The following is a 25,116-nucleotide window of genomic DNA, read 5'->3' as shown; positions in this document are numbered from 1 at the left end:
CCGGAGGCTATACCAAATCTCTTCTTCGGAGAGATACCAGAATCTTCCAAGAGAAGACATCGCTCGCTTCTTGGGAGGCCTTGGCTTGCCCGGGGTACCTGAGGAGGCGAGGGGGAGACTTTCAGCCCCAGTCACCATCACTGAGGTGCAACAAGTGATTAAGGGAATGAAGCTGAATAAGGCGCCGGGGCCGGATGGCTTCTCTTCTATCTTCTACAAAAGATTAAGCGTGGAGGTTGGCCCGGTTCTGGTTTCTGTTTTCAACTCTGCCTTTCAGGCTAGAGGTTTCCCTAAAGAATGCCTAGAGGCAGAAATTGTGACCATCCCCAAACCAGGTAAGGATCCTAGTCGCTGTGAGAGTTATAGACCCATCTCCTTAATAAACGAGGATGTTAAAATATACTCAAAAATCTTAGCAAACCGCCTAAGCAGGGAACTCCCGTCCCTAATACACTTAGATCAGGTGGGATTCGTGCAAGGCAGGCAAGGCTCGGACAATACACGTCGCTTGATAAACATATTTGCAGAAGCCAAATCCTTGGGGCTCCCACTAGTTGCCCTGTCGCTAGATGCAGAAAAGGCATTTGACAGGGTACGGTGGGAGTATATGGAGGAGGCTATGGGGGCCTTTGGGCTTCCGGCGCAGTTCATAGAAGCAGTAATGGCTTTATATTCCAACCCGTCGGCTAGAATTAGGGGTAAGGGGTTCTGTTCAGAGCCTTTTGAGATTAAAAACGGGACTAGACAGGGGTGCCCGCTTTCCCCCCTTCTTTTTGTCCTTTCCATTGAGCCCCTGGCAGCCATGATTAGGCAAAACAATATGATTAAGGGCTTTTTAATCCATGATTCCTTACAAAAGCTTGCATTATTTGCAGACGATCTCACCTTATTTGTGTCGGAACCTGAGGTGTCCCTCCCGGCGGTTTTTGATGGGTTAAGGCAGTTCGGAGAGATGTCTTATTATAAACTCAATTATACAAAGACTGAGGCTTTGGCCCTAAATCTCCCTCCGACACATCTTTCCCAGCTAAAGGAAGCCTATCCATTTAACTGGTCGACCACCCAGATAAAACATCTGGGGATCATCCTCTCTCCTGATCCGAAAACGGTGATTCGGTCTAACTTCGACCCGTTATTGAGAGAATTTGAAAGCCTTACCACAAAGTGGGCTAAACATGAGATCTCATGGATTGGGAGAATCCAATCAGTCAAAATGACTTTGCTGCCCAAGGCCACATACCTGTTCAGATGTATCCCATTAAGGGTCCCGAATTATATTCTAAAGCGCCTCCAATCCATAATAAGTAGATTTATCTGGCAAGGTAAACCCCCAAGGGTTGCAATGCAACAACTACAAAAACCTGTCCTACATGGTGGGCTTGCAGCCCCCAGCATACGTAAATATTATGAAGCAGCTATGCTGTCACATATCACAGCTTGGGGAGTCCCGTCAGAGGAAACTAGATGGGGACAACTGGAACAGGCCGTGCTTCCTTCAGGTCTGCTCCTGGAGGATCTTATCTGGGTCCCTAGGCACTCGGACGCTCTTATAGGAGTGGACAACCCTATTATTGAGGCCTGTATTAGAGGGTGGAGGGACCTTCATGGCCTCCCGCAGATTGCTCCTCACCCCTCGCCTGTGCATTCAATAATAGCACTGTTGCTTTGTCTCCCTGACTCACACCTTCAGATGTGGACTGCTTGGGGGGTGAAGCGGATTCGTGATCTTTACTCACCCCGTGGATTGGCTCTGCAACCTCTTGACTTGCCAAATATAGTTATCCCTAAGAAATACCACTTTGAGTATTTTAGATTCATTTCCTTGCTGATAGCTTGGAAATTCCCAAAATCGAACCCTAGGGAGCTGACTCAATGGGAGAGAAGGTGGCTGGTGGGTAAACCTCTCCGAAAAGCCATGACGATCCATTACCAGCTGCTTCTGGACTCGAGTGGCTTTGTGAAGCAGTTTCGGGTTCTGGAATGGGAAAGAGAACTAGGGCAGGTTTATCCCGAAGTGGACTGGCAGACAGCTATCAGACACACAAAAAGGGCGATCCATTGTGTTACGCTCTTTGAGCTATTTGTAAAGTTGATGTTGCGCTGGCATAGGGTCCCGGAGCAATTACACAAGATGTTCCCTCATAGGTCGGATTTGTGCTGGAGAGGGTGTGGAGGTAGAGGTACGCACCTGCATGTCTGGTGGAGTTGTGTGGAGGTTCAGGGAGTGTGGAGGAAGGTGGGGAAAATATTAGACCAATTAGGTTTGCTTCACAATCTCACACCAGATACGGCACTTTTTCACCTAGGACTAGGTAAATTGAACAAGCCAGAAAAAATCCTGTGTATTATTGTACTCCTGGCCACAAAAATGGTAATTGCTAGATGCTGGCTCGGAACCTCCCAAGTCACGTTTAACATGGTCAGGGAGATCGTCACATACATACATTCTATGGAAGAATATTCTTTGAGCTGTAGAGGCAACTTGGGTCTACATGGTCAGGTCTGGATACCCTGGGAGGTCTGGGAAAAGAGTAGTATGTGAGTGTGCAGACTTTACTCCTACAGGAACGCATTTACAGATAGGATTAAATGAGACCTTTTGTCCCTCTAGGCAGGTCCCCACAAGGCCCTCCCGCTTTCCCTTCTTTCTTTTTTTTTTTTTTTTTTTTTTTTCCTCTTCTCCTTCTCTTTCCCCCCCTCCCCTCTTCTCCTTAGTTCCCACATTTACTTCCCTATCCTGTTGCCTCGCAGAAAGGTTCGGCTTTCAATTACTACCATTTCATCATAGGTACCTGGAGTAAGCCTACCCCCCATGTCTACACCATCAGCCGGTGTATTGGAGACAACTTGAGGATTGAATCCAATTGGGGCGATGCTTATTCCCACCTCTATTTAATCATCCGTGTTTGTTATGTTATTTAGTTAATGGATCAGCTGAATACTTTAAGGACATGCACAAGCCTGCACAAGGTTTTATTGTGGTCAATGTAGCTAGGCTTGCACCCCACCAGATGTTTGGAGTTGTTTTATTTGTCCTAGATCCATGCACTTATGTAAAATTGAGGTAATGCTCATGGCTTGAAGGTACACATTTGGATTGAGTTAAGTCCGGTTTCTACAACTGTACAGACATGCTTGTTCAATTCACCCTGTAAAATTTAAATGTATGTCAAATGGGCATGTTGCCATGTTATTTCTTTGTGAAGTTTTTATTCTTGTTTGCCATTTTACCTCAATAAAAATCATTTAAAAAAAAAAAAGATAGGGATGAGTTAATATTTAATATAAAGTTGTTGTTAGGTTTAGCGGTTAATAGGTTAATTTAGTTTATGTCGATGTGGGGGGCTGGCGGTTTAGTGGTTAATAGGTTTAGTAAGTGGTAGTGATGTGGGAGGCCAGTGGTTTAGGGGTTTAATAAATTTAGTTAGTTGCGGCGGTGTCGGGGAGCAGCGGGATAGGGGATAATAACTTTATTTAGTTGCGGCGGGGTCCAGGAGCGGCGAGATAGGGGTTAAACACTTTAGTATTGTGGCAGTGTTTAGTGACAGGGTATAAATAAAGCTGTGAAAAAGCCGAATAGCAGCGAGATCGATGACTGTTAGTTAACAACAGTCCGCTATTCATCGCCCCATACTTGGTGCGTGGCTTTTTGACAGCTTTTTTGTTAAATATGGAGAGCGTATTCAGGTCCGCGGCCGCAATGTTAGGTGATGTCAGGCGAGTGTATTGGTGCCGTCGAATGCAAATAAGTTGACGGCTTGATAAGTAGTAAGAGGGTTGGGTATTGATCTTGGAATAAATGTTGCTGATTGTTGAAACAGGTCTTTTATTGGATTACTTAACTGCTCTTGATTTGTAAAACCATTTTAAATATACTTATGTCCAATCAAAGCAAACACAAAGGATTCTTAATGAACAATTTTCCTTAAAAGAATAGAAAATCCATGTAAGGGTAACAAGTCTTTTATCCTTTTGAAGCTGTATTACAATTGTAAAAATATTAATTACCAACTTTACTAATAAAATATATATTTCTGTGCAGGCATTGTGTCTCAGGCATGGGATTTAACAGAGGGCAGTTCCTGTCTTCTGGCAGAGAAGATGAGGACAATGCACTGTCTCCAGAAGGGTGTTATGATTGTCATGTTAATGGCTACTCAAAGAAGAGTGGGAGAAGAAAAAGAAGTTCTAATAATACTGAGACTACAACGGTAGGTTGAGGGAACATACTAATAAATACATAATAGATGATAAGCAAGCGCAACACATAAAATATGTACCTTAGTTAGCTCAAGAAAAAATCTCTCAAAAATAATGGTGCAGACCCAAAATACTATATTTCTTTAAATTTGCAAAGGTAGCCACTATATATATATGAAAGTCTTAGTGTAAAAGAAAGGGAATTCAGAACTCTTTTCAAATATATAATCAAATGTATTATTTAATTATAGCATATTAAATGAGGAATATCCTGTCATCATATCAGGTATACATACATCTCATCACCTGTAAAGTGCAACTATAGAAAAAGTGCTAAAACATTTATAAACACATATATACATACAATGGTCAATCACTCAGCATGCAACACCCTGCGGAACCAAACCCTATATATAATAGGTCTTGTCTGGCCAGGAAAGCATGGGGATCTATGCATGCATGAGTGTCCCAAAGATGACAATAATTTCACTGTCAAATGAGGCAGATAGTAAAGTATTCATTTTTCATGCTTTAGCAGTTCCGTTATTAGTGTGACTTGTTAGTAAGCAGTAAAAGCACATACATCCGTGCAGGTCAAAGTAAGCATAGGGCAAATAGTTAAGCATCCAGCAATTAACCAACAAGTTATTAGCACAGCAGCGTAACAGCAAGCATACGTATTAGCAGTATCCCATTTCGGATTACTTGAGACAGTCCATGTAACCCATAAGCAGTACAATAAGGAGGCAAATTAATGTATTCCGGATCACCTGCCAACCATTAAGACAGGCTCCCCATCTAGCGGTTCCGTTATGACTTTAGGCAATACCTCTCCTTATGACTGTATGTCAAAGTACCCTTCAAGCATGGATCCTGAATTCGTGCCAGTAGTAGTCAGCGACTGCCTTCACTTTTCGCATGGAAACAACTTGTAGTTAATCCTTACATCAGACATGACTTATAGTATATACTGTATGTGTTTATAAATGTTTTAGCACTTTTTCTATAGTTGCACTACAGGTTATGAGATGTATGTATGCCTGCGTTGATGTCTACCTTTGCAAATTTAAAGAAATACTAATAAATACAAGTAATGTGAAGAAGTAGTTTATTATTGGACTATTGATTACATATAACTATGTGTTTAACACCTTTGCATTTTAAAATCAGCTCCAGAGCAGCTATGGGCTACTGGGAGCTAGTTAAAGGGACAGTCCATGTGATCATTTTTGTTGTTTAAAAAGATAGATAATCCCTTCATTACCCTTTCCCCAGTTTTGCATAACCAACACAGTTATATTAAAACACATTTTACCTCTGTCATTACCTTGTATCTAAGCTTCTGCAGACTGCCCCCTTATCTCAGTGCTTTTTACAATCTTGCATTTCAGCCAATTAGTGCTGACTCCTGCATAATTCCATGGTAGAGAGCACAATGTTATCTATATGGCACACATGAACTAGCACTGTATAGCGGTGAAACTCTAATAAAATGCACTGCGGTTAGAGGTGGCCTTCAAGGGCTTAGAAATTAGCATATGAGCCTACCTAGGTTTAGCCTTCAACAAAGAATACCAAGACAACATAGGAAATGTTATGATAAAAGTAAAATTGAAAGTTGTTTAAAATTGCATGCCCTATCTGAATCATGAAAGTTTAATTTTGACTTTACTCTCCCTTTAAACACATCTGGTGAGTCAATGACGAAAAGCATATGTATCTAGCCACCAATTACCAGCTAGCTCCCAGTAGTGCTTTGCTGCTCTGAGCATATTTAGGTATGCTTTTCAACAAAGGATTTCGATAATAAAGTCACACCAAATGCACACATTCAAACTACATATGTACGCAGAATAGTCTATTTAAATATTTCAATCAAGTCACTTATACTGTTATGGGGGCAATTCTATAAAATTTGCAGGTCTAGATGTGCTTTTTTGCGCCAACACTCGCACTCGCAGGGGTAGTCCTCATGGAATTCTATAAACAAAGGTGCTGTCCATGTGAGTGGCAAGAAGTCTCCTTTAGAAAGAATGAGAGCTCTCTGCTAGATAAAAGTTCACAATGGAGGGCGAAGTACAGAGGGGGAACCGGCGTGTTTTAAAACTTGAATATTACGCTTAATACAAATCAAATTACTCCGCTTTAAATGCACTGTACCTTTTAAATTTGCTTTGATTTTCATATGCATAGTATTTTGGTGAAAACTCGCCACTTTTTAACTGGCAAGAAAAAACAGCGAGAACTGTAGTGTGAAAATGTTTATAGCATTACACTGGAATTTTAGAGAAATTTTACAAAATATTATATTATAGTATGAATATGATTTATTCCTGTGTAATTTACATACAGCTAGATTACGAGTTTTGAGCGCTAAAGGGAAAGTAAAGAACGCAACAAAAGTTGCGTTATTTAACCCTCTATAGCGCTACCATTACAAGTTTAAAAAAACCCGGCTTGTGAAGGCGATATGGCTGTGTTGAGCTCCATACCGCACACAAAAGCAAAGGTGTTTTGACGTGCTCGTGCACGCTTTCCCCATAGACATCAATGGGGAGAGCCAGCAAAAAAAGTGTAACACCTGCGATCGCGGAAACAAAAGCTCTGTAACGCAGCCCCATTGATGTCTATACAGTTTACAGTTTAAAATACAGTTTAAACCTAACACCCTAACATAAACCCAGAGTCTAAACATGCCTAATCTGCTGCCCCTGACATCACTGACACCTGGCTACAGTTATTAACCCCTTATCTGTCGCTCCCGATGTCGCTGCCACTATACTAACGTTATTAACCAGTATTCTGCCGCACTCCAACATCGCTGCAACTAAATAAAGTTATTAACCCCTAAACCTCTGGCCTCCCACATCACTAACACTAAATAAACCTATTAACCCCTAAACCGCCAGCCCCCCACATTGCAACAACCTAAATTAAACTATATTTACCCCTAAACCTAACCCTAACGTAAAACTAACCCTCCCTAACTTTAACATAATTAAAATAGATCTAAATTAAAATTACAATTATTAACTAAATAAACCTATTAACCCCTAAACCGCCAGCTCCCCACATCGCAACAACCTAAATTAAACTATTAACCCCGACACCTAAACCTAACACTAACACCCCCTAACTTTAACATAATTAAAATAGATCTAAATTAAAAAAAAATTACTCTTGAAAAAGTCTGAGCATACTCAGACGAAACGTACGTAGAGTTCTATTATACCATCTGTAGTATTTTATTAACTTCCAGCACTCCTCACTCAGACTTAGTATCTACCGACCGAGATGTATGTGTTTGGGCTGTGATTTCAAGTATTACATTGGAGGCATCGTTTTATATTTGAAACTGCTTTTCATATTTTTAAATGTTTGTAAGTATGGATTGTGTGCTTACATATATGATACAATAAATTACCCTGCACTTGAATTGGGCTGCGCCTGTCTTTCATCTCTTCGTAGTTCTAAATTAAATTTACAATTATTAACTAAATAATACCTATTTAAAACTAAATACCTGTAAAATAAAACCTAAGCTAGCTACAGTATAACTAATAGTTATATTGTAGCTAGCTTAGATTTTATTTTAATTCCACATGTAAGTTTGTATCTATTTTAACTAGGTAGAATAGTTAGTAAATAGTTATTAACTATTTACTAACTACCTAGCTAAAATAAATACAAAGTTACCTGTGAAATAAAACCTAGCCTGCCTTACACTAAAACACTAAAATCACAAAAAATAAAAAAACTACCATTACAAAAAATAAAAAAAAATTATCCAAAAAAAAATTAAGATTATTCCTATTCTAATACCTTTAAAAAAAAAAAAAAAAAAAAACACCCCAAAATAAAAAGTCTAATCTAGAATAAACTACCAAGGTCCATTAAAAGGGCCTTTTCGGGGGCCCTTAAAATGGCCATTTGTAGGGCATTGCCCTAAATTAAACAGCTCTTTTGCTAAAAAAAAACAAAAAAAAAACCCTAAAAATATACATTACACAAAATAACAAACAAATTATCAAAAATAAAAAAAATAATTCCTATTCTAATACCCATAAAAAAACACCCCAAAATAAAAAACCTAATCTAAAATAAACTACCAATGGCCCTTAAAAAAATACAAATACCGACAAACATTACAAACCCCCACCCCCCAAAACCCACAATTCGAATTAGCCAATAGGATGTAAGCAGCTCTCATTCTATTGGCTAATTCGAATTGTGGGTTTTGGGGGGTGGGGGTTTGTAATGTTTGTCGGTATTTGTATTTTTTTTAAGGGCCATTGGTAGTTTATTTTAGATTAGGTTTTTTATTTTGGGGTGTTTTTTAAATAGCCAATAGGATTTTAGCAGCCCTAATTCCTATTGGCTGATTCAAAATTTTCAGCCAATAGGAATGGGACAAGCAAGGGACACCATCTTGGAGCGCGTAGCTTGTATTGAAGATTCAGTGTACGGCGGTGACAACCATATGAAGACGATGCACTGCGGCGGATGTCTTCAGGATAGACCCGCTCCGCACCTCTGGGATCAAGATAGAAGCTGTCACCTAGATGAAGATTGAAGAGGCCACCTGGATGAAGACTTCTCACCACTTGGATCAGGATTTCACCGTCGGCATGAAGATTGAAGAGGCCGTCTGGGTGAAGACTTCTCGCCGCCTGGATCAGGACTACAACTCTGGGATGAAGATCGTTCAAGCGGGAATTCAAAAACTGTAAGTGGATCATTAGGGGGTTAGTGTTAGGTTTTTTTAAGGTTTTTTTTGGGTGGGTTTTTCTTTTAGTTTACGGTCTGGGCAGTAAAAGAGCTAAATGCTCTTTTAAGGGCAATGCCCATACAAATGCCCTTTTCAGGGCAATGGGTAGCTTAGTTTTTTTTTAGAATTAGGTTTTTATTTTAGGGGGTTGGTTGGGTGGTGTGTTTTACTTTTGGGGGTCTTTGTGTTTTTTTACAGGTAAAAGAGCTGATATCTTTGGGGCAATGCCCCCACAAAAGACCCTTTTAAGGGCCATTGGTAGTTTATTGTAGGCTGGGGTTTTTTTTTGGGTGGGCTTTTTTATTTTAATAGGGCTATTAGATTAGGTGTAATTATTTTTAATTTGGATAATATCTGTAATTTAGTGTTTGTTATTTTTTGTATCTTAGTATTTTTTTGTTTTTGTATTTAGATACTTTGTAATTTTTAGAGTAATGTTAGGATTTTAGGATAGTTTAGTTTAATTTAATTGGTAGTTAGTTTAATTATTATATTAGTTTCATTCTTAGTTTAAACTTAGTTTTTGAATTTGACAGGTAAATTTTAATTTAATTTAAGATAGGGAAATTGCAATTTTAATATAAAGTTAGGGGGTTGTTAGGTTTTGGGGTAAATAGTTTAATTTAGTTTATTTTGATGTGGGGGGCTTTCGGTTTAGGGGTTAATAGTTTAGTATATTTCGTTGTGGACGGCAGGTTAGGGGTTAATACTATTTCAATAGTGTTTGCGATGCCGGAGGGCGGCGGCTTAGGGGTTAATAACTTTAGTATAGTGGTGAGGCTGTCAGGGAGCGGCGGAATAGGGGTTAATATTTTTTTAAAGTGACAGAGATATCGGGAGCAGCCGATTAGGGGTTAATAAATTTAATTTAGTGTTTGCGATGCGGGAGGGGCTCGGTTTAGGAGTTAATAGGTAGTTTATGGGTGTTAGTGTACTTTTTAACACTTTAGTTATGAGTTTTATGTTATAGCTTTGTAGGGTAAAACTCATAACTACTGACTTTAGATGGTGTTACAGATCTTGTCGTTTTAGGCTGTAATGCTCGCTTTTTAGCCAGAACGCAAAACCCGTAATACCGGCGCTATGGGAATCTCATGAAAAAACATCATTTTCACGAGTGCGGTACTGCTGTTGCATTACAGGCTAAAAAACTTACGGTACACCTATACTGACAAGACTTGTAATGGCTGCGTTAGGGAAAATGATGCGTTATGGGCCACAACGCTGCTATTTGACTCATAACGCAAAACTCGTAATCTAGGTGATAGTAATATTACATTTTTTATACAATACAATTTATGGTGAGCAATTTTGTTATGATTTTTGATGCACCTTAACAATACAATTTTTTGTTTTGTATGATTTTTAAATTACAAATATAATTGTTCACTTTTGTGATGCCTGCAACTCCTTCCCATACAAAAATGCAGTATACACCCCTTAGCGAGATACGCTGTTTTCAGGGTAAAAAGGGGCTTTTTTTTTAGCAGGGAAATAGAAAGGCTGACGAGTATTCTTATGGAATCTCACCAGCCCAGAAAACTTTACAGAACCTATGATTTTGGCATTCCAGTTACACATTCTGAGTAAACATACTCTAGTTCCACTCCCTACTCAGTGTACAGAGTGTATAATTACATTTCTATGTTATATTAAGGATTTCCAGAGTATATAGTGTGTATGTATAATCAGGGTAACAAAGTTTAGCCCTGGATTCAAATCTTTTACAGAACACACTCAGGAGTTTTTTATTTAATCAATTTTAAAGCAATTCTAATTAATCATTAGAAAGTTTAAACATTGAAATAAAATTAATTGAAACAACCAAATACCATTCAAAACAGGCAAAAATACAGCCAGATTACGGATTTTGCGTTAGAGGATATGCGGTGCTAACGAGCAGTTTTCTCTCACCCCTCACTTACATGCAGCGCTGGTATTACGGGTTTTTACAAACCCGGCGTTAAAAGGCAAGAAGTGTGCTCCTTACCACACTCCAATACCAGCGCTGCTTAAGTCAGCGGTGAGCTGGTCGTACGTGCTCATGCACGATTTCCCCATAGGAATCAACGTGGAGAGCCGGCTGAGAAAAAGTCTAACACCTGCAAAAAAGCAGTGTAAATCTCAGTAACGCAGCCCCATTGATTCCTATGGAGAAATAAAATCTATGTTTACACCTAACACCCTAACATGAACCACGAGTCTAAACACCCCTAATCTTACACTTATTAACCCCTAATCTGATGCCCCCGACATCGCCGACACCTACATTATACTTATTACCCCCTAATCTGACGCTCCGGACACCGCCGCCACCTACATTATATGTATTAACCCCTAATCTGCTGCCCCCAACATTGCCGACACCTACATTATATTTATTAACCCTTAATCTGCTGCCCCCAATGTCGCCGCAACCTACCTACACTTATTAACCCCTAATCTGCCGCCCCCAACGTCGCTGCCACTATACTAAATGTATTAACCCCTAAACCTAAGTCTAACCCTAACACCCCCTAACTTAAATATAATTACAATAAATCTTAATACAAATTACTATTATTACCTAAATAATTCCTATTTAAAACTAAATACTTACCTATAAAATAAACCCTAAGCTAGATACAATATAATATAATATAAATAGTTACATTGTAGCTATCTTACGGCTAGATTTGGAGTTTTGTCTGTAACGACCCGAAAAGCTAACGCCGGCTTTTTTCTGGCCGCACCATAAAAATAACTCTGGTATTGAGAGTCCACATAAAGGCTGCGTTAGGCTCCAAAAAAGGAACGTAGAGCATATTTAACGCAGCTTCAACTCTCGATACCAGAGTTGCTTACGCAAGCGGCCAGCCTCAAAAACGTGCTCGTGCATGATTCCCCCATAGAAAACAATGGGGCTGTTTGAGCTGAAAAAAAACCTAACACCTGCAAAAAAGCCGTGTTCAGCTCCTAACGCAGCCCCATTGTTTGCTATGCGGAAACACTTCCTACGTCTGCACCTAACACTCTAACATGTACCCCGAGTCTACACACCCCTAACCTTACACTTATTAACCCCTAATCTGCCGCCCCTGCTATCGCTGACCCCTGCATATTATTATTAACCCCTAATCTGCCGCTCCGTAAACCGCCGCTACTTACATTATCCCTATGTACCCCTAATCTGCTGCCCTAACATCGCCGACCCCTATATTATATTTATTAACCCCTAATCTGCCCCCCACAATGTCGCCTCCACCTGCCTACACTTATTAACCCCTAATCTGCCGAGCGGACCTGAGCGCTACTATAATAAAGTTATTAACCCCTAATCCGCCTCACTAACCCTATAATAAATAGTATTAACCCCTAATCTGCCCTCCCTAACATCGCCGACACCTAACTTCAATTATTAACCCCTAATCTGCCAACTGGAGCTCACCGCTATTCTAATAAATGTATTAACCCCTAAAGCTAAGTCTAACCCTAACACTAACACCCCCCTAAATTAAATATAATTTACATCTAACGAAATTAATTATCTCTTATTAAATAAATTATTCCTATTTAAAGCTAAATACTTACCTGTAATATAAATCCTAATATAGCTACAATATAAATTATAATTATATTATAGCTATTTTAGGATTAATATTTATTTTACAGGTAACTTTGTATTTATTTTAACCAGGTACAATAGCTATTAAATAGTTAAGAACTATTTAATAGCTACCTAGTTAAAATAATTACAAAATTACCTGTAAAATAAATCCTAACCTAAGTTACAATTAAACCTAACACTACACTATCAATAAATTAATTAAATACAATACCTACAATTAAACCTAACACTACACTATCAATAAATAAATTAAATACAATTCCTACAAATAACTACAATGAAATAAACTAACTAAAGTACAAAAAATAAAAAAGAAATAAGTTACAAAAAATAAAAAAATATTTACAAACATAAGAAAAATATTACAACAATTTTAAACTAATTACACCTACTCTAAGCCCCCTAATAAAATAACAAAGACCCCCAAAATAAAAAATGCCCTACCCTATTCTAAATTACTAAAGTTCAAAGCTATTTTACCTTACCAGCCCTGAACAGGGCCCTTTGCGGGGCATGCCCCAAGAAGTTCAGCTCTTTTGCCTGTAAAAAAAAAATACAATACCCCCCCCCAACATTACAACCCACCACCCACATACCCCTAATCTAACCCAAACCCCCCTTAAATAAACCTAACACTAAGCCCCTGAAGATCATCCTACCTTGTCTTCACCTCACCAGGTATCACCGATCCGTCCTGGCTCCAAAATCTTCATCCAACCCAAGCGGGGGCTGGCGATCCATCATCCGGTGGCTGAAGAGGTCCAGAAGAGGCTCCAAAGTCTTCATCCTATCCGGGAAGAAGAGGCGATCCGGACCGGCAACCATCTTGATCCAAGCGGCATCTTCTATCTTCATCCGATGACGACCGGCTCCATCCTGAAGACCTCCACCGCGGACCCATCTTCTTCCGGCGACGTCCAACTGAAGAATGACGGTTCCTTTAAGGGACGTCATCCAAGATGGCGTCCCTCGAATTCCGATTGGCTGATAGGATTCTATCAGCCAATCGGAATTAAGGTAGGAATATTCTGATTGGCTGCATTCTATTGGCTGTTCCGATCAGCCAATAGAATGCGAGCTCAATCTGATTGGCTGATTGGATCAATCGGATTGAACTTGATTCTGATTGGCTGATTCCATCAGCCAATCAGAATATTCCTACCTTAATTCCGATTGGCTGATAGAATCCTATCAGCCAATCGGAATTCGAGGGACGCCATCTTGGATGACGTCCCTTAAAGGAACCGTCATTCTTCAGTTGGACGTCGCCGGAAGAAGATGGGTCCGCGGTGGAGGTCTTCAGGATGGAGCCGGTCGTCATCGGATGAAGATAGAAGATGCCGCTTGGATCGAGATGGTTGCCGGTCTGGATCGCCTCTTCTTCCCGGATAGGATGAAGACTTTGGAGCCTCTTCTGGACCTCTTCAGCCACCGGATGATGGATCGCCAGCCCCCGCTTGGGTTGGATGAAGATTTTGGAGCCAGGACGGATCGGTGATACCTGGTGAGGTGAAGACAAGGTAGGATGATCTTCAGGGGCTTAGTGTTAGGTTTATTTAAGGGGGGTTTGGGTTAGATTAGGGGTATGTGGGTGGTGGGTTGTAATGTTGGGGGGGGTATTTTATGTTTTTTTTTTACAGGCAAAAGAGCTGAACTTCTTGGGGCATGCCCCGCAAAGGGCCCTGTTCAGGGCTGGTAAGGTAAAAGAGCTTTGAACTTTAGTAATATAGAATAGGGTAGGGCATTTTTTATTTTGGGGGTCTTTGTTATTTTATTAGGGGGCTTAGAGTAGGTGTAATTAGTTTAAAATTGTTGTAATATTTTTCTTATGTTTGTAAATATTTTTTTATTTTTTGTACTTTAGTTAGTTTATTTCATTGTATTTATTTGTAGATATTGTATTTAATTAATGTATTGATAGTGTAGTGTTAGGTTTAATTGTAGGTAATTATAGGTATTTTATTTAATTAATTTAATGATAGTATAGTGTTAGGTTTAATTGTAACTTAGGTTAGGATTTATTTTACAGGTAATTTTGTAATTATTTTAACTAGGTAGCTATTAAATAGTTCTTAACTATTTAATAGCTATTGTACCTGGTTAAAATAATTACAAAGTTGCCTGTAAAATAAATATTAATCCTAAAATAGCTACAATGTAATTATAATTTATATTGTAGCTATATTAGGATTTATTTTACAGGTAAGTATTTAGCTTTAAATAGGAATAATTTATTTAATAAGAGTTAATTAATTTTGTTCAAATTATATTTAACTTAGGGGGGTGTTAGTGTTAGGGTTAGACTTAGCTTTAGGGGTTAATACATTTATTAGAATAGCGGTGAGCTCTGGTCGGCAGATTAGGGGTTAATAATTGAAGTTAGGTGTCGGCGATGTTAGGGAGGGCAGATTAGGGGTTAATACTATTTATTATAGGGTTAGTGAGGCGGATTAGGGGTTAATAACTTTATTATAGTAGCGGTGCGGTCCGCTCGGCAGATTAGGGGTTAATAAGTGTAGGCAGGTGGAGGCGACGTTGAGGGGGGCAGATTAGGGGTTAATAAATATAATATAGGGGTCGGCGGTGTTAGGGGCAGCAGATTAGGGGTACATAAGGATAACGTAGGTGGCGGCGCTTTGCGGTCGGCAGATTAGGGGTTAATAAGTGTAGGTAGCTGGCGGCGACGTTGTGGGGGACAGATTAGGGGTTAATAAATATAATATAGAGGTCGGCGGTGTTAGGGGCAGCAGATTAGGGGTACATAAGTATAACGTAGGTGGCGGTCGGCAGATTAGGGGTTAAAAAAATTTAATAGAGTGTCGGCGATGTGGGGGACCTCGGTTTAGAGTTACATAGGTAGTTTATGGGTGTTAGTGTACTTTAGAGTACAGTAGTTAAGAGCTTTATGAACTGGCGTTAGCCCAGAAAGCTCTTAACTACTGACTTTTTTCCTGCTGCTGGAGTTTTGTCGTTAGAATTCTAACGCTCACTTTAGACACGACTCTAAATACCGGAGTTAGAAAAATCCCATTGAAAAGATAGGATACGCAAATTACGTAAGGGGATCTGCGGTATGGAAAAGTCGCGGCTGAAAAGTGAGCATTAGACCCTTTTTTGAGTGACTCCAAATACCGGAGGTAGCCTAAAACCAGCGTTAGGAGCCTCTAACGCTGGTTTTCACGGCTACCGCCAAACTCTAAATCTAGGCCTTAGGGTTTATTTTTATTTTACAGACAAGTTTGTATTTATTTTAACTAGGTACAATAGTTATTAAATAGTTATTAACTATTTAATAACTACCTAGCTAAAATAAATACAAAAGTACCTGTAAAATAAAACCTAACCTAAGTTACAATAACACCTAACCTAACCCTACAATTAAATAAATTAACTAAATTAAAAACAATTAAACAAATTAAATTAAATTAGCTAAAGTACAAAAACAAACACTAAATTACAGAAAATAATAAACAAATTACAAGATATTTAAACTAATTACACCTAATCTAATAGCCCTATCAAAATAAAAAAGCCCCCCCCAAAATAAAAAAAAACCTAGCCTAAACTATCAATAGCCCTTAAAAGGGCCTTTTGCAGGGCATTGAACCAAAGTAATCAGCTCTTTTACCTGTAAAAAAATACAAACCCCCCCCAACAGTAAAACTCACCACCCACACAACCAACCCCCCAAATAAAATACTATCTAAAAAAAACTAAGCTCCCCATTGCCCTGAAAAGGGCATTTGGATGGACATTGCCCTTAAAAGGGCAATTAGCTCTTTTGCGGCCCAAACCCTAATCTAAAAAATAAAACCCACCCAATACACCCTTAAAAAAAACCCTGAAGATCGACATTGTTCTGAAGACCGGACATCCATCCTCAAGGAAGCGGCAGAAGTCTTCATCCAACCAGGCCAAAGTCCTCATCCAAGCCAGGCGAAGTGGTCCTCCTGACGGGCAGAAGTCTTCATCCAGACGGCATCTTCTATCTTCATCCATCCGACGTGGAGCGGCTCCATCTTCAAGACATCCGGCGCGGAGCATCCTCTTCATCCGGAGTCTTCTTACTGAATGACGGTTCCTTTAAGTGACGTCATCCAAGATGGCGTCCCTTAGATTCCGATTGGCTGATAGAATTCTATCAGACAATCGGAATTAAGGTAGAAAAAATCCTATTGGCTGATGCAATCAGCCAATAGGATTGAAGTTCAATCCTATTGGCTGTTCCAATCAGCCAATAGAATGCTAGCTCAATCCTATTTTCAGAAACAGTTTCAGGGACATTTCTTTTGAATATTGTTTATCTTATCTCCTTCCTTTCGGCCATATAGAGACAAATATAAATTAGATCATGCACTGATCATGTAATAAGTGTGTAGAACAGTGCTTTCCAAACTGTGTGTTGTGACACATTAGTGTGTCGGCTGCAGTGTGTAAGTGCTTCAGCACAAATTTTTTTAAATTTAAATTATTTTTTGGTTTCCGACTTTCCGCCTGCTACGCACATCACATGGTTAACACGTGATTGATACCTAGTGGGTCACAGATCATCTTAACCTATTGGCACAGCTCAGTGGGAACTGAAACTATTCCCATTGGCGGCTTTGGCGGCACATTGGCTCCTGACTGCACGTGTAGTCTCCTCAATCGGCTCGTGACTGCATGTGTAGTCAGTGAGTGGGACAGCAGTGTGTTTGCAGCATGGGCAGTAGTCAGTTGGACTCACAGAGCTCGGACGACAGCAGCTTAAACGCTGAGCTGAAGTCAGAAGTCAAAGTGTTTTTTTTTCCCCAGCTAGCTCCCAGTAGTGCATTGCTGCTCCTGCTCTTGATATATGGATAGAAAAGGGAAGCTAAAAAATGCTTGATGATGAAATGCGAGTGTCTTTATCTAATATTCCACCAAATATTCAGAAACTGTTCATCCCATCAACCTTATACATCCCATTACAATAGTAAGTAGCTATTGGTGGTATTAAACTTGTTTTTAATTCTTGCACATACTTACTTACTGTTACTTGTAAATACATTTCGTTATTATATCATTAATGTTTGTGTCCGTAAGTTAGTTTAACCTCCTGTTTGCTAGTACAACTGAATTACTGTGTCGGGAAATGATTTAGGTCTAAAAACTGCGTCACCAACATGAAAAGTTTGGAAAGCTCTGGTGTAGAATGTAGCAGGATCAGGGTTCAGAATCCATAAGATCTATCTAATCTTTCTTATGGCAGTGAAAAAGCATCATTTTTAGAGATAAGCTATAGGACCAGTAGAAGAAATAAATAATTAAATTACACAACAATTTTTTTTCCTGTATATAATCCATCTAATTTATTGGCTTACTTTTAGCGCAGAAAGGGTTAATGTGATGATCTATATTCAAAGTTCAGGATTACAAATGCAAAATATCAGTAAAAAGGTTATGGGAGGGTAATTTCCTGAATGGTCAGGTAACTAAGGTTTTGAATTCAGAGCATATGATTTGTAGTTCTATCTTCAGTCCACTTGACTGCCTAATAAATCAATTGGAAACTGCCCTAGAAGTATATAGGCTCATCATAAGCAGACTTGAAGGGACATGAAACCCCAAATGTTCCTTTCATTATTCAGATAGAGCAATTGATTTTAAACCACCTTCTAGTTTACTTCTGTTATTATTTTTCTTTGTTCTTTTGGTATCTTTTGTTGAAGAGCAGGGATGTGTGCTTAGGAGCCGTCCCATTTCTGGAACATTATATGGCAGCAGTTTTTCAAGAACATTATTCATTTGCAGGAGCACTAAATGGCAGCATTATTTCCTGCCATGTAGTTCTTCAGATTCCTACCTAGCTAGCTCTTCAACACAGACTATCACGGCAAAGAAGCAAATTTTGATAATAGAAATAAATGTGGAAGTTTTTTTAAAATGTTATGTTCGGTCTGAATAAAAAAAAAACATTTTTAGATGTCATATCCCTTTAAGTTTATGACAGAAAAAAGCAAATGTATATAATTAGAGAAGAACTGAGTATAGGCGAGTCAAACAGCATTGAATAAAGATATTCAAGTGTAGGGGTGCTAAACCTATTGCACTAGTGTCCAGTGTGGCTGGCAGAAGAAATGTGCTGGCTCACTTGTGGGCTGTCTAATAAATTATTATTTTTTATGAATCCATTGTATATATCAGCAATAACGTTTTACATGATGATAACTATAAAGGGGTTAAATCATTTTAATGTTTAATGTTCTTTTAATTTTAAATAACTGTGGCAAGGGCACTAAAGAGAATTGTGTTAAATGGGCATAAAGTCTCCAAAAGGTTCCTCACCTGGTCTGGGGTTCTTTGTGACGCCATCCCTAATAGTAGGCATAAGATGCTTCCTATATGTTTTTTATAGTACAAAATAGATAAATATGTAATGCATTTTTATATTTGTGGAATAAACAGTAAAACTATTTGAGGAAATTATAGTAATATGAATTCCCAGTGTTCTAATAAAAGTCCAGTGCATTTCAAATAGATTGTCATCATTTTACCTCTACTTTGTAATTGTAGCAACCATTTGTTATTAACATTTTTGGTTTAGCTGGGTTATAGCAATTGTACTGTAAGTGATACCAAGTCAAACACATTCATTTATTCTTTTACAGATTGAACAGATGAGCCTTAAGAGTCTTGACTTGGATGCACCTATCAAAATAGTGTTAAATATTTCAGAGCTGAATGCCAGGAAGCATATATTGCAACTTCTCCCAGCCATCCAGACCCTTAACAACCATGTACGTTATATTATTTCTCATGGCGACCATAGTATCTTCCGCATTAACCAGAGGGATGGACTTAGCTACCTCCATGCTGCTCAGAAGAAGATTATGCCAGGGACTTACGCACTGGATATCACCAGCATCCCCCTTTACAAGACGTCTGACTTAATTAAACTGGAAGAGAAAAACAATGAAAACTACCTCCTAGGGGAGCTCGGAGAAACTCTCAACATGAGACTACAGATAGAGCTCTCATAAGGACAATCAGACTGAGACCACACTTTATATTGCGTCCATCCCTTTATTTATCCACCTGAGCATGTCTTTTTGAAAGCTTTATGGGATCAGTGACTATACTTAAAGAAACATGTAGGTTTCCTGCACAATCTTCCTGCAGGACAGATAACACAGACATTGCTGAGGCCGACACTGTAATTAAGTATCAGCCAAGATTGTTGTATTCTATGTGAATCTTTAAATCGATTAAAATCCACAGAGCTTCAATGTTGAGAAAATAACATTCCATTCTTTATGGAGATTGTAATCCATGTAAAAATGGTTTTGGTATTAACCATTTGACTGCCGGAGATGGATGCAACACCTTGTAAGGAATATGTTACAACCATCTTTTCCAATCAAGTGGTTAATGACTGAACTGTACTTAGTTGCATGCCCCCTCCTTGAATTCTCTGAATGCAATGGAAATTGTATTTTGCTCTGGAAGCAGGTTTTCTGCCTATACCATACATGTGAATGTACACAAGTGTATCATTAGTTTTACCACTCATATTCTAGTCAATAGTGAATACATAATGCCAGTAATTTATGCAAAATGAATGCCAGTCCTTATTTACAGCTCTTGGTGGTATATAGAATTTGAATTCTTGATGATTACACCTAATAAAGCAGAAAGGCTTGTAACAACTATGAAATCAACTAGCAGCATGCAGCACTATAGGGTATTTTGTTATAATCCCTTAAAATAATTGTAAATGATTATTTATTTGTTGCAATAATATATGGAGTACATAGTGAAATATTTAAATAAGGAGCAAGTGCTTTTTTTTGTAATATTTGAGCCATTACATTGTATTCACTTTACGAACAAAACTATGAACTACACTGGTTTTGTTATTTTAGGGTGCTGTAAACCATATATATGCAACTCAAAATGGCCGTTATTTTATTAATGAATTAATTTGAAGGAAGAAAAAAACAAGTTTTGATATTTTTAAAAAGCTATGCAATTATTTAACGTCAGTGATGGAGTTAAATCAGACACTGGTGATTATTTTTTTTCTCGTTTTGAGTAGTTTTGTTGTAGATATCGAGCATGAGAAAATACCATGACTGCTTTACAAATTCTTGCATTGCAATTAAAGATGTACTGTAGATCTTCTCCCACGTCTTATGTGATGAACAATCTGGTGCTTAACGTTTCTTTTTACTGTAGGCAGCTCACTTGTTTGAAGGTAATAATCAATGCATCTTACTTTGCCGGTGGATCAGTAAATGATGCATTGTTTATGAGCTGCTATTTAAAGGGACATAATACTCATATGCAGCATAATTGTAAAAAGTTGACGAGAAAATATAACCTGAATATGTCTATGTAAAAAAGGAAGACATTTTACTTCAAAATTTCTTCAGCTCACCAGAGTAAGTGCTCTGTGAACAGTTATACTCCAGCTACTGTAGCTGCATGCTGTAAAAAAACAGCCAATCAGCTTCATTTGTGCTGATGTCACACTACTGTGATCTCATTAGATTTCACTTAAATCTCATGAGACTTCATATTAAACTTTCTCAAACTGAGTAGGGAAATAACATGACTGTGCCTGCACATGCGCGATTCTCACTCCCTTGCAAGTTCTGAGACTAGTATACTGGTTGTCTGTCTAAAGTGCCTTTTTCTCTGAGATGTGGCTATTGAGCACATTAAATATCTTCCTTTTTTACATAGAGATTTCAGGTGATATTTTCCAGTCAGCTTTTTTACAGCTATGCTGCATCATTTTCAAGTGCTTCAATATTTGGGTATCGTCCCTTTAAGCAAGTCATTCTGTGCAGGTCAGGAAATGATGTATGTATAAAAATGTTTTCACTATTAGTTTAGTTATATACAATATGCCTCAGCTTATAATTATTTAAAAGATTTTCCACATTTTATTGCAGTTAAATATGTAGTTTTTGTATTAAGTACTGTCCCTTTTAATAAAGAAGGGTATACCAATATTACACTTTGGACAACTGGTGCGCATAACTAGGTATGAGAAAAGAATTGAGCCTTGTGTGATACAAATGGAATCTTCATGAAATACGTGTAGACCAAAGATTATAAAAGACTAAGAACAGTATTTTATGTTTATTTTGTTTGGAAAACAAAAAAATCTTTTACAAATGTTAATGGTAAAAAATTAGCTTTTTTAGTACAATGTCTATGTGGTTGGCATCAGTTTTCATGCAATAAAGCTTATTCTGGGGGTACAATTGTGACTTTTAATAGTAAAAGTGATCAAATGCTGAAATTTCTCAATATGCACTAAAATACATGAAAAACAATGCAAATACCAATAGAGAAATAAAGCAACAGAAAATTATCACATTTATTACATTAATTAGGAGGTAAAGCGTTTCTCTAACCCAGGGGTAGTGTAGGAGCCACAGTTTGGTCCTAGAATATATTTTATCTGGGACTTCACATCTCTAACCAGGAAGATTTTTTTGTATTACTTGGATATAATACTAGAAATAAATGCTCTTTGGGCAGCTTGCCAATGAAGATGTATATATATATATATATATATGTATATGTCGCCAGATTACAAGTAACGTATTAACTAAAATTATCACTTGCACACTAACTGCACTCATAGTAAAATTTTAACGTAGGCAGGTTAGAGTGATTTTTACAAGTTGAAAGTAAAAAGTTAGCTTGCAAGCAAAAGTCCAATGCGTGCTAACTTCAGAACTTCTGATATTGCGACTATGTTAACTTCTCCCATAGGCCTTATGATCGAAAATGCTGCGAGCCTGTCGAAAAATTCCATGCTCCCGACATAGTGGCATCACCGAGAGGTGTTTACTATATATGCCTTTGGTCGGTGATGCTGCCTATAGACAACACCCTGCATCGCCCCCATATTGGCGATGTATTGTAAAGGATCCCTGGAATAGAACTGCTGTGTGAATAACCACTAATCCTAATACCCCTAAACCGAAATACCCCACAATCAAAAACTAACACTACACTAATAAAGATCAAAACTGCCACATACCCACCACAAATACTAAACTTAAACCCTATACCACCACATACCCACCACAAGTACTAAACTATTAACCCCTATACCGACACATACCCACCGCAAGTACCAAACTATTAACCTTTATACCGCCACATACCCACTTCAAGTATCTATCCTATTAACCCCTATACCACCACATACCCACCACAAGTACAAAACTATTAACCCCTATAGCTCTACATACCCCAAACTAACTTAACTCCTAACTCCCCTATAAACTAAACCCTCTAAGTTACAAAAAAATTAAACCACCACAACCCCAAGTGCAATCTAACCCTACTCTAGCTAACCCCCTCCCTCTAAACTAAACCCTAAGTTACAATAAATCTAAACTAAACCTAAGTTACAATAAAATAAAATAAGACTAAGTTACAAAAAATAATAAACTACAGTATCCAAAATAAAAACCCACCATTATACCTAACACTAAACTACATGCCCCATAAAATAAAAAAACGCACTCCAAAAAAAAAGCCCTAAACCCTAACACTAAAATAAACCCTAACACTAAAATAAATTACAATAGCCCTTAATAGGGCCTTTTGTAGGGCATTGCTCTAACATAATATCACCTCTTTTATGAAAACATCATTTATAAAATGCAATACAAGTAACCCCCCAAAATAAAAACATCTTCCTAAAAAAACTATCCTAGAAAAGAAAAGTTAAAATAAAAAAGCATATTCTTAAAAATAAAAAAACGCGCCAAATAATCCTTAACTAACCCCAAACCTTGAACTCACTGTTGGGAAATCCGTCTCCTCTTGATCTGACGTTGGATCCTCTTTGTCCTAGTTCCTAGCACCGGTTGCCCATTTACGCGGCAGCGGACTTCGCCGGCCTCTTCTGATGCCTACACTTCTTCTTTTTTTCGGATCTCTTCTATGAGCCCTCCTCTTCATGCTGTTGCTGCACACTAAAATCCCAGAAGCGCCGAACAACAATATAGAGGGGTACCAATTAATTCAGATTGGCTGATATTAAATCAATCAATTCCAATTGGCTGATTTAAATCAGCCAATAGCAAAAAACATTTTTCGATTTAAATTTTAACCATCCAATAGAAAAGTATAATTAGAATTTAAATTTAAAAATGTTCTTGCTATTGGCTGATTTAAAACAGCCAATCAGAATTAAGTGGTACCCTATATATTGGGGTTCCACGCTTCCGGAAATTTCAGCGTGCAGCGGCGACCCCATGAAGAGGAGGGCTCATAGAAGAGAGCCAAATAAAAAAGGAAACTGAGTGGAGGGGGCAGAAGTCCACCTCCACCGTCACAAATATGGGCCCATGGCGCCAGGAACTGGGACAAAGAGGACCCCGGCGTGGAAGAAGATGGGGAGTTGAGGAAAATTATGCATAGTGGAAGCAGCCAGCGTCCTCCTCCGCAAAAATGGGCCCCCAGCACCAGGAATGGGACGAAGAAGGCCCAACGTCGGTTCAAGAGGAGCCATATTTCCCACTGGTGGTAAGTTATGTTTTTTTAATTTTTAGAGTAGGCTTTATTTTTTTAACTTTTCTAGGATATGTTTTTTTTAGGTAGATTTTGTTATTTTGGGGGTAGAGGGGGGTTTGTAATTTATTTTTTTTCTTGTAAAAGAGCTGATATCACTTTAGGGCAATTCCCTACCAAAGGCCCTTTTAAGGGCTATTGTAATTTATTTAGGGAATAGGTTGGTTTTTTTTTGGGTGGGTTTTTAATTTTATTTAGTGTTAGATATAATGGTGGGTTTTTGTTTTGGATACTGTAGTTTTTTAACCTAGATTTTTTTTTCATTTTATTGCAACTTATTTTTATTTTTTGTAACTTAAGGGGTTTAGTTTAGAAGGGGGTTAGTTTAGATGGGGGGGTTAAGGGATAGTGTAGTTCTAGTTTGCGTTGGGCGGTGGCAGTTTAGGCCTTAATCTTCCAAACTACCCCCCCATAAATGTATGGGGGTTGATTAGGTGATTGATAGTATTTATTAGGCCTGAATCTCCTAACCTCCCTCATAACTGTATGGGGGTTGATTAGCTGATTATGTTAGGGTAGCTTAGGAGTTAATAGTGCATTTATCTACAATTTTTAAAATATGCAATTTTATGTATGAAGCATATTCTTTTAACTATTGTATATAAATTAATATGTATTTATTTTTTCTTGTGTTTTTTAGTGCATCTCTGTGACACATTATTTAAACATTGATAATAATTTTAGTGACATAGCTTCATAGTAATAATAGGGAGGTTTATTATTTAGTTTAGTATATTATAGTGAGCTATTTTTTGACAGTAGGCAATATGTGGGAGTTAGCTAGGGTGCTCCAGGAGAGTGTAGGATAGACAGTATGTCAGGTTAGGCGGTATTAGGGACTTACCTGGGCATTGCAGGGGGGTGTAGGTTAGGCATAGCGTAGGTGTAGGTGGTCAGAAGGAGTTAGCTGGGCGGTACAGGGGAAGTGTAGGTTAGCTGTGATGTAGTTATCGGCATTCAAGGGGAATTAGTGGGG

At 38.3% G+C, this 25,116-nt stretch overlaps 1 protein-coding gene across 1 annotated transcript in view; it reads left to right on the top strand.

The window, feature by feature from the left end:
* Positions 1–21,808, top strand: part of FBN2 (fibrillin 2) — a 649,022-nt gene extending 627,214 nt beyond the window's left edge. The window contains exons 64-65 of the mRNA XM_053701643.1: positions 4,043–4,211; positions 19,205–21,808. Coding sequence (XP_053557618.1) covers positions 4,043–4,211; positions 19,205–19,576 — 541 coding nt within the window. The 3' untranslated portion in view covers positions 19,577–21,808. The remainder of the gene's footprint in view (positions 1–4,042; positions 4,212–19,204) is intronic.
* Positions 21,809–25,116: the final 3,308 nt, after the last annotated feature.

The sequence above is a fragment of the Bombina bombina genome, chromosome 2 (assembly GCF_027579735.1).
Source record: "Bombina bombina isolate aBomBom1 chromosome 2, aBomBom1.pri, whole genome shotgun sequence".
Classification (NCBI taxonomy): domain Eukaryota; kingdom Metazoa; phylum Chordata; class Amphibia; order Anura; family Bombinatoridae; genus Bombina; species Bombina bombina.
This window is presented reverse-complemented; position numbering and strand designations above follow the sequence as displayed.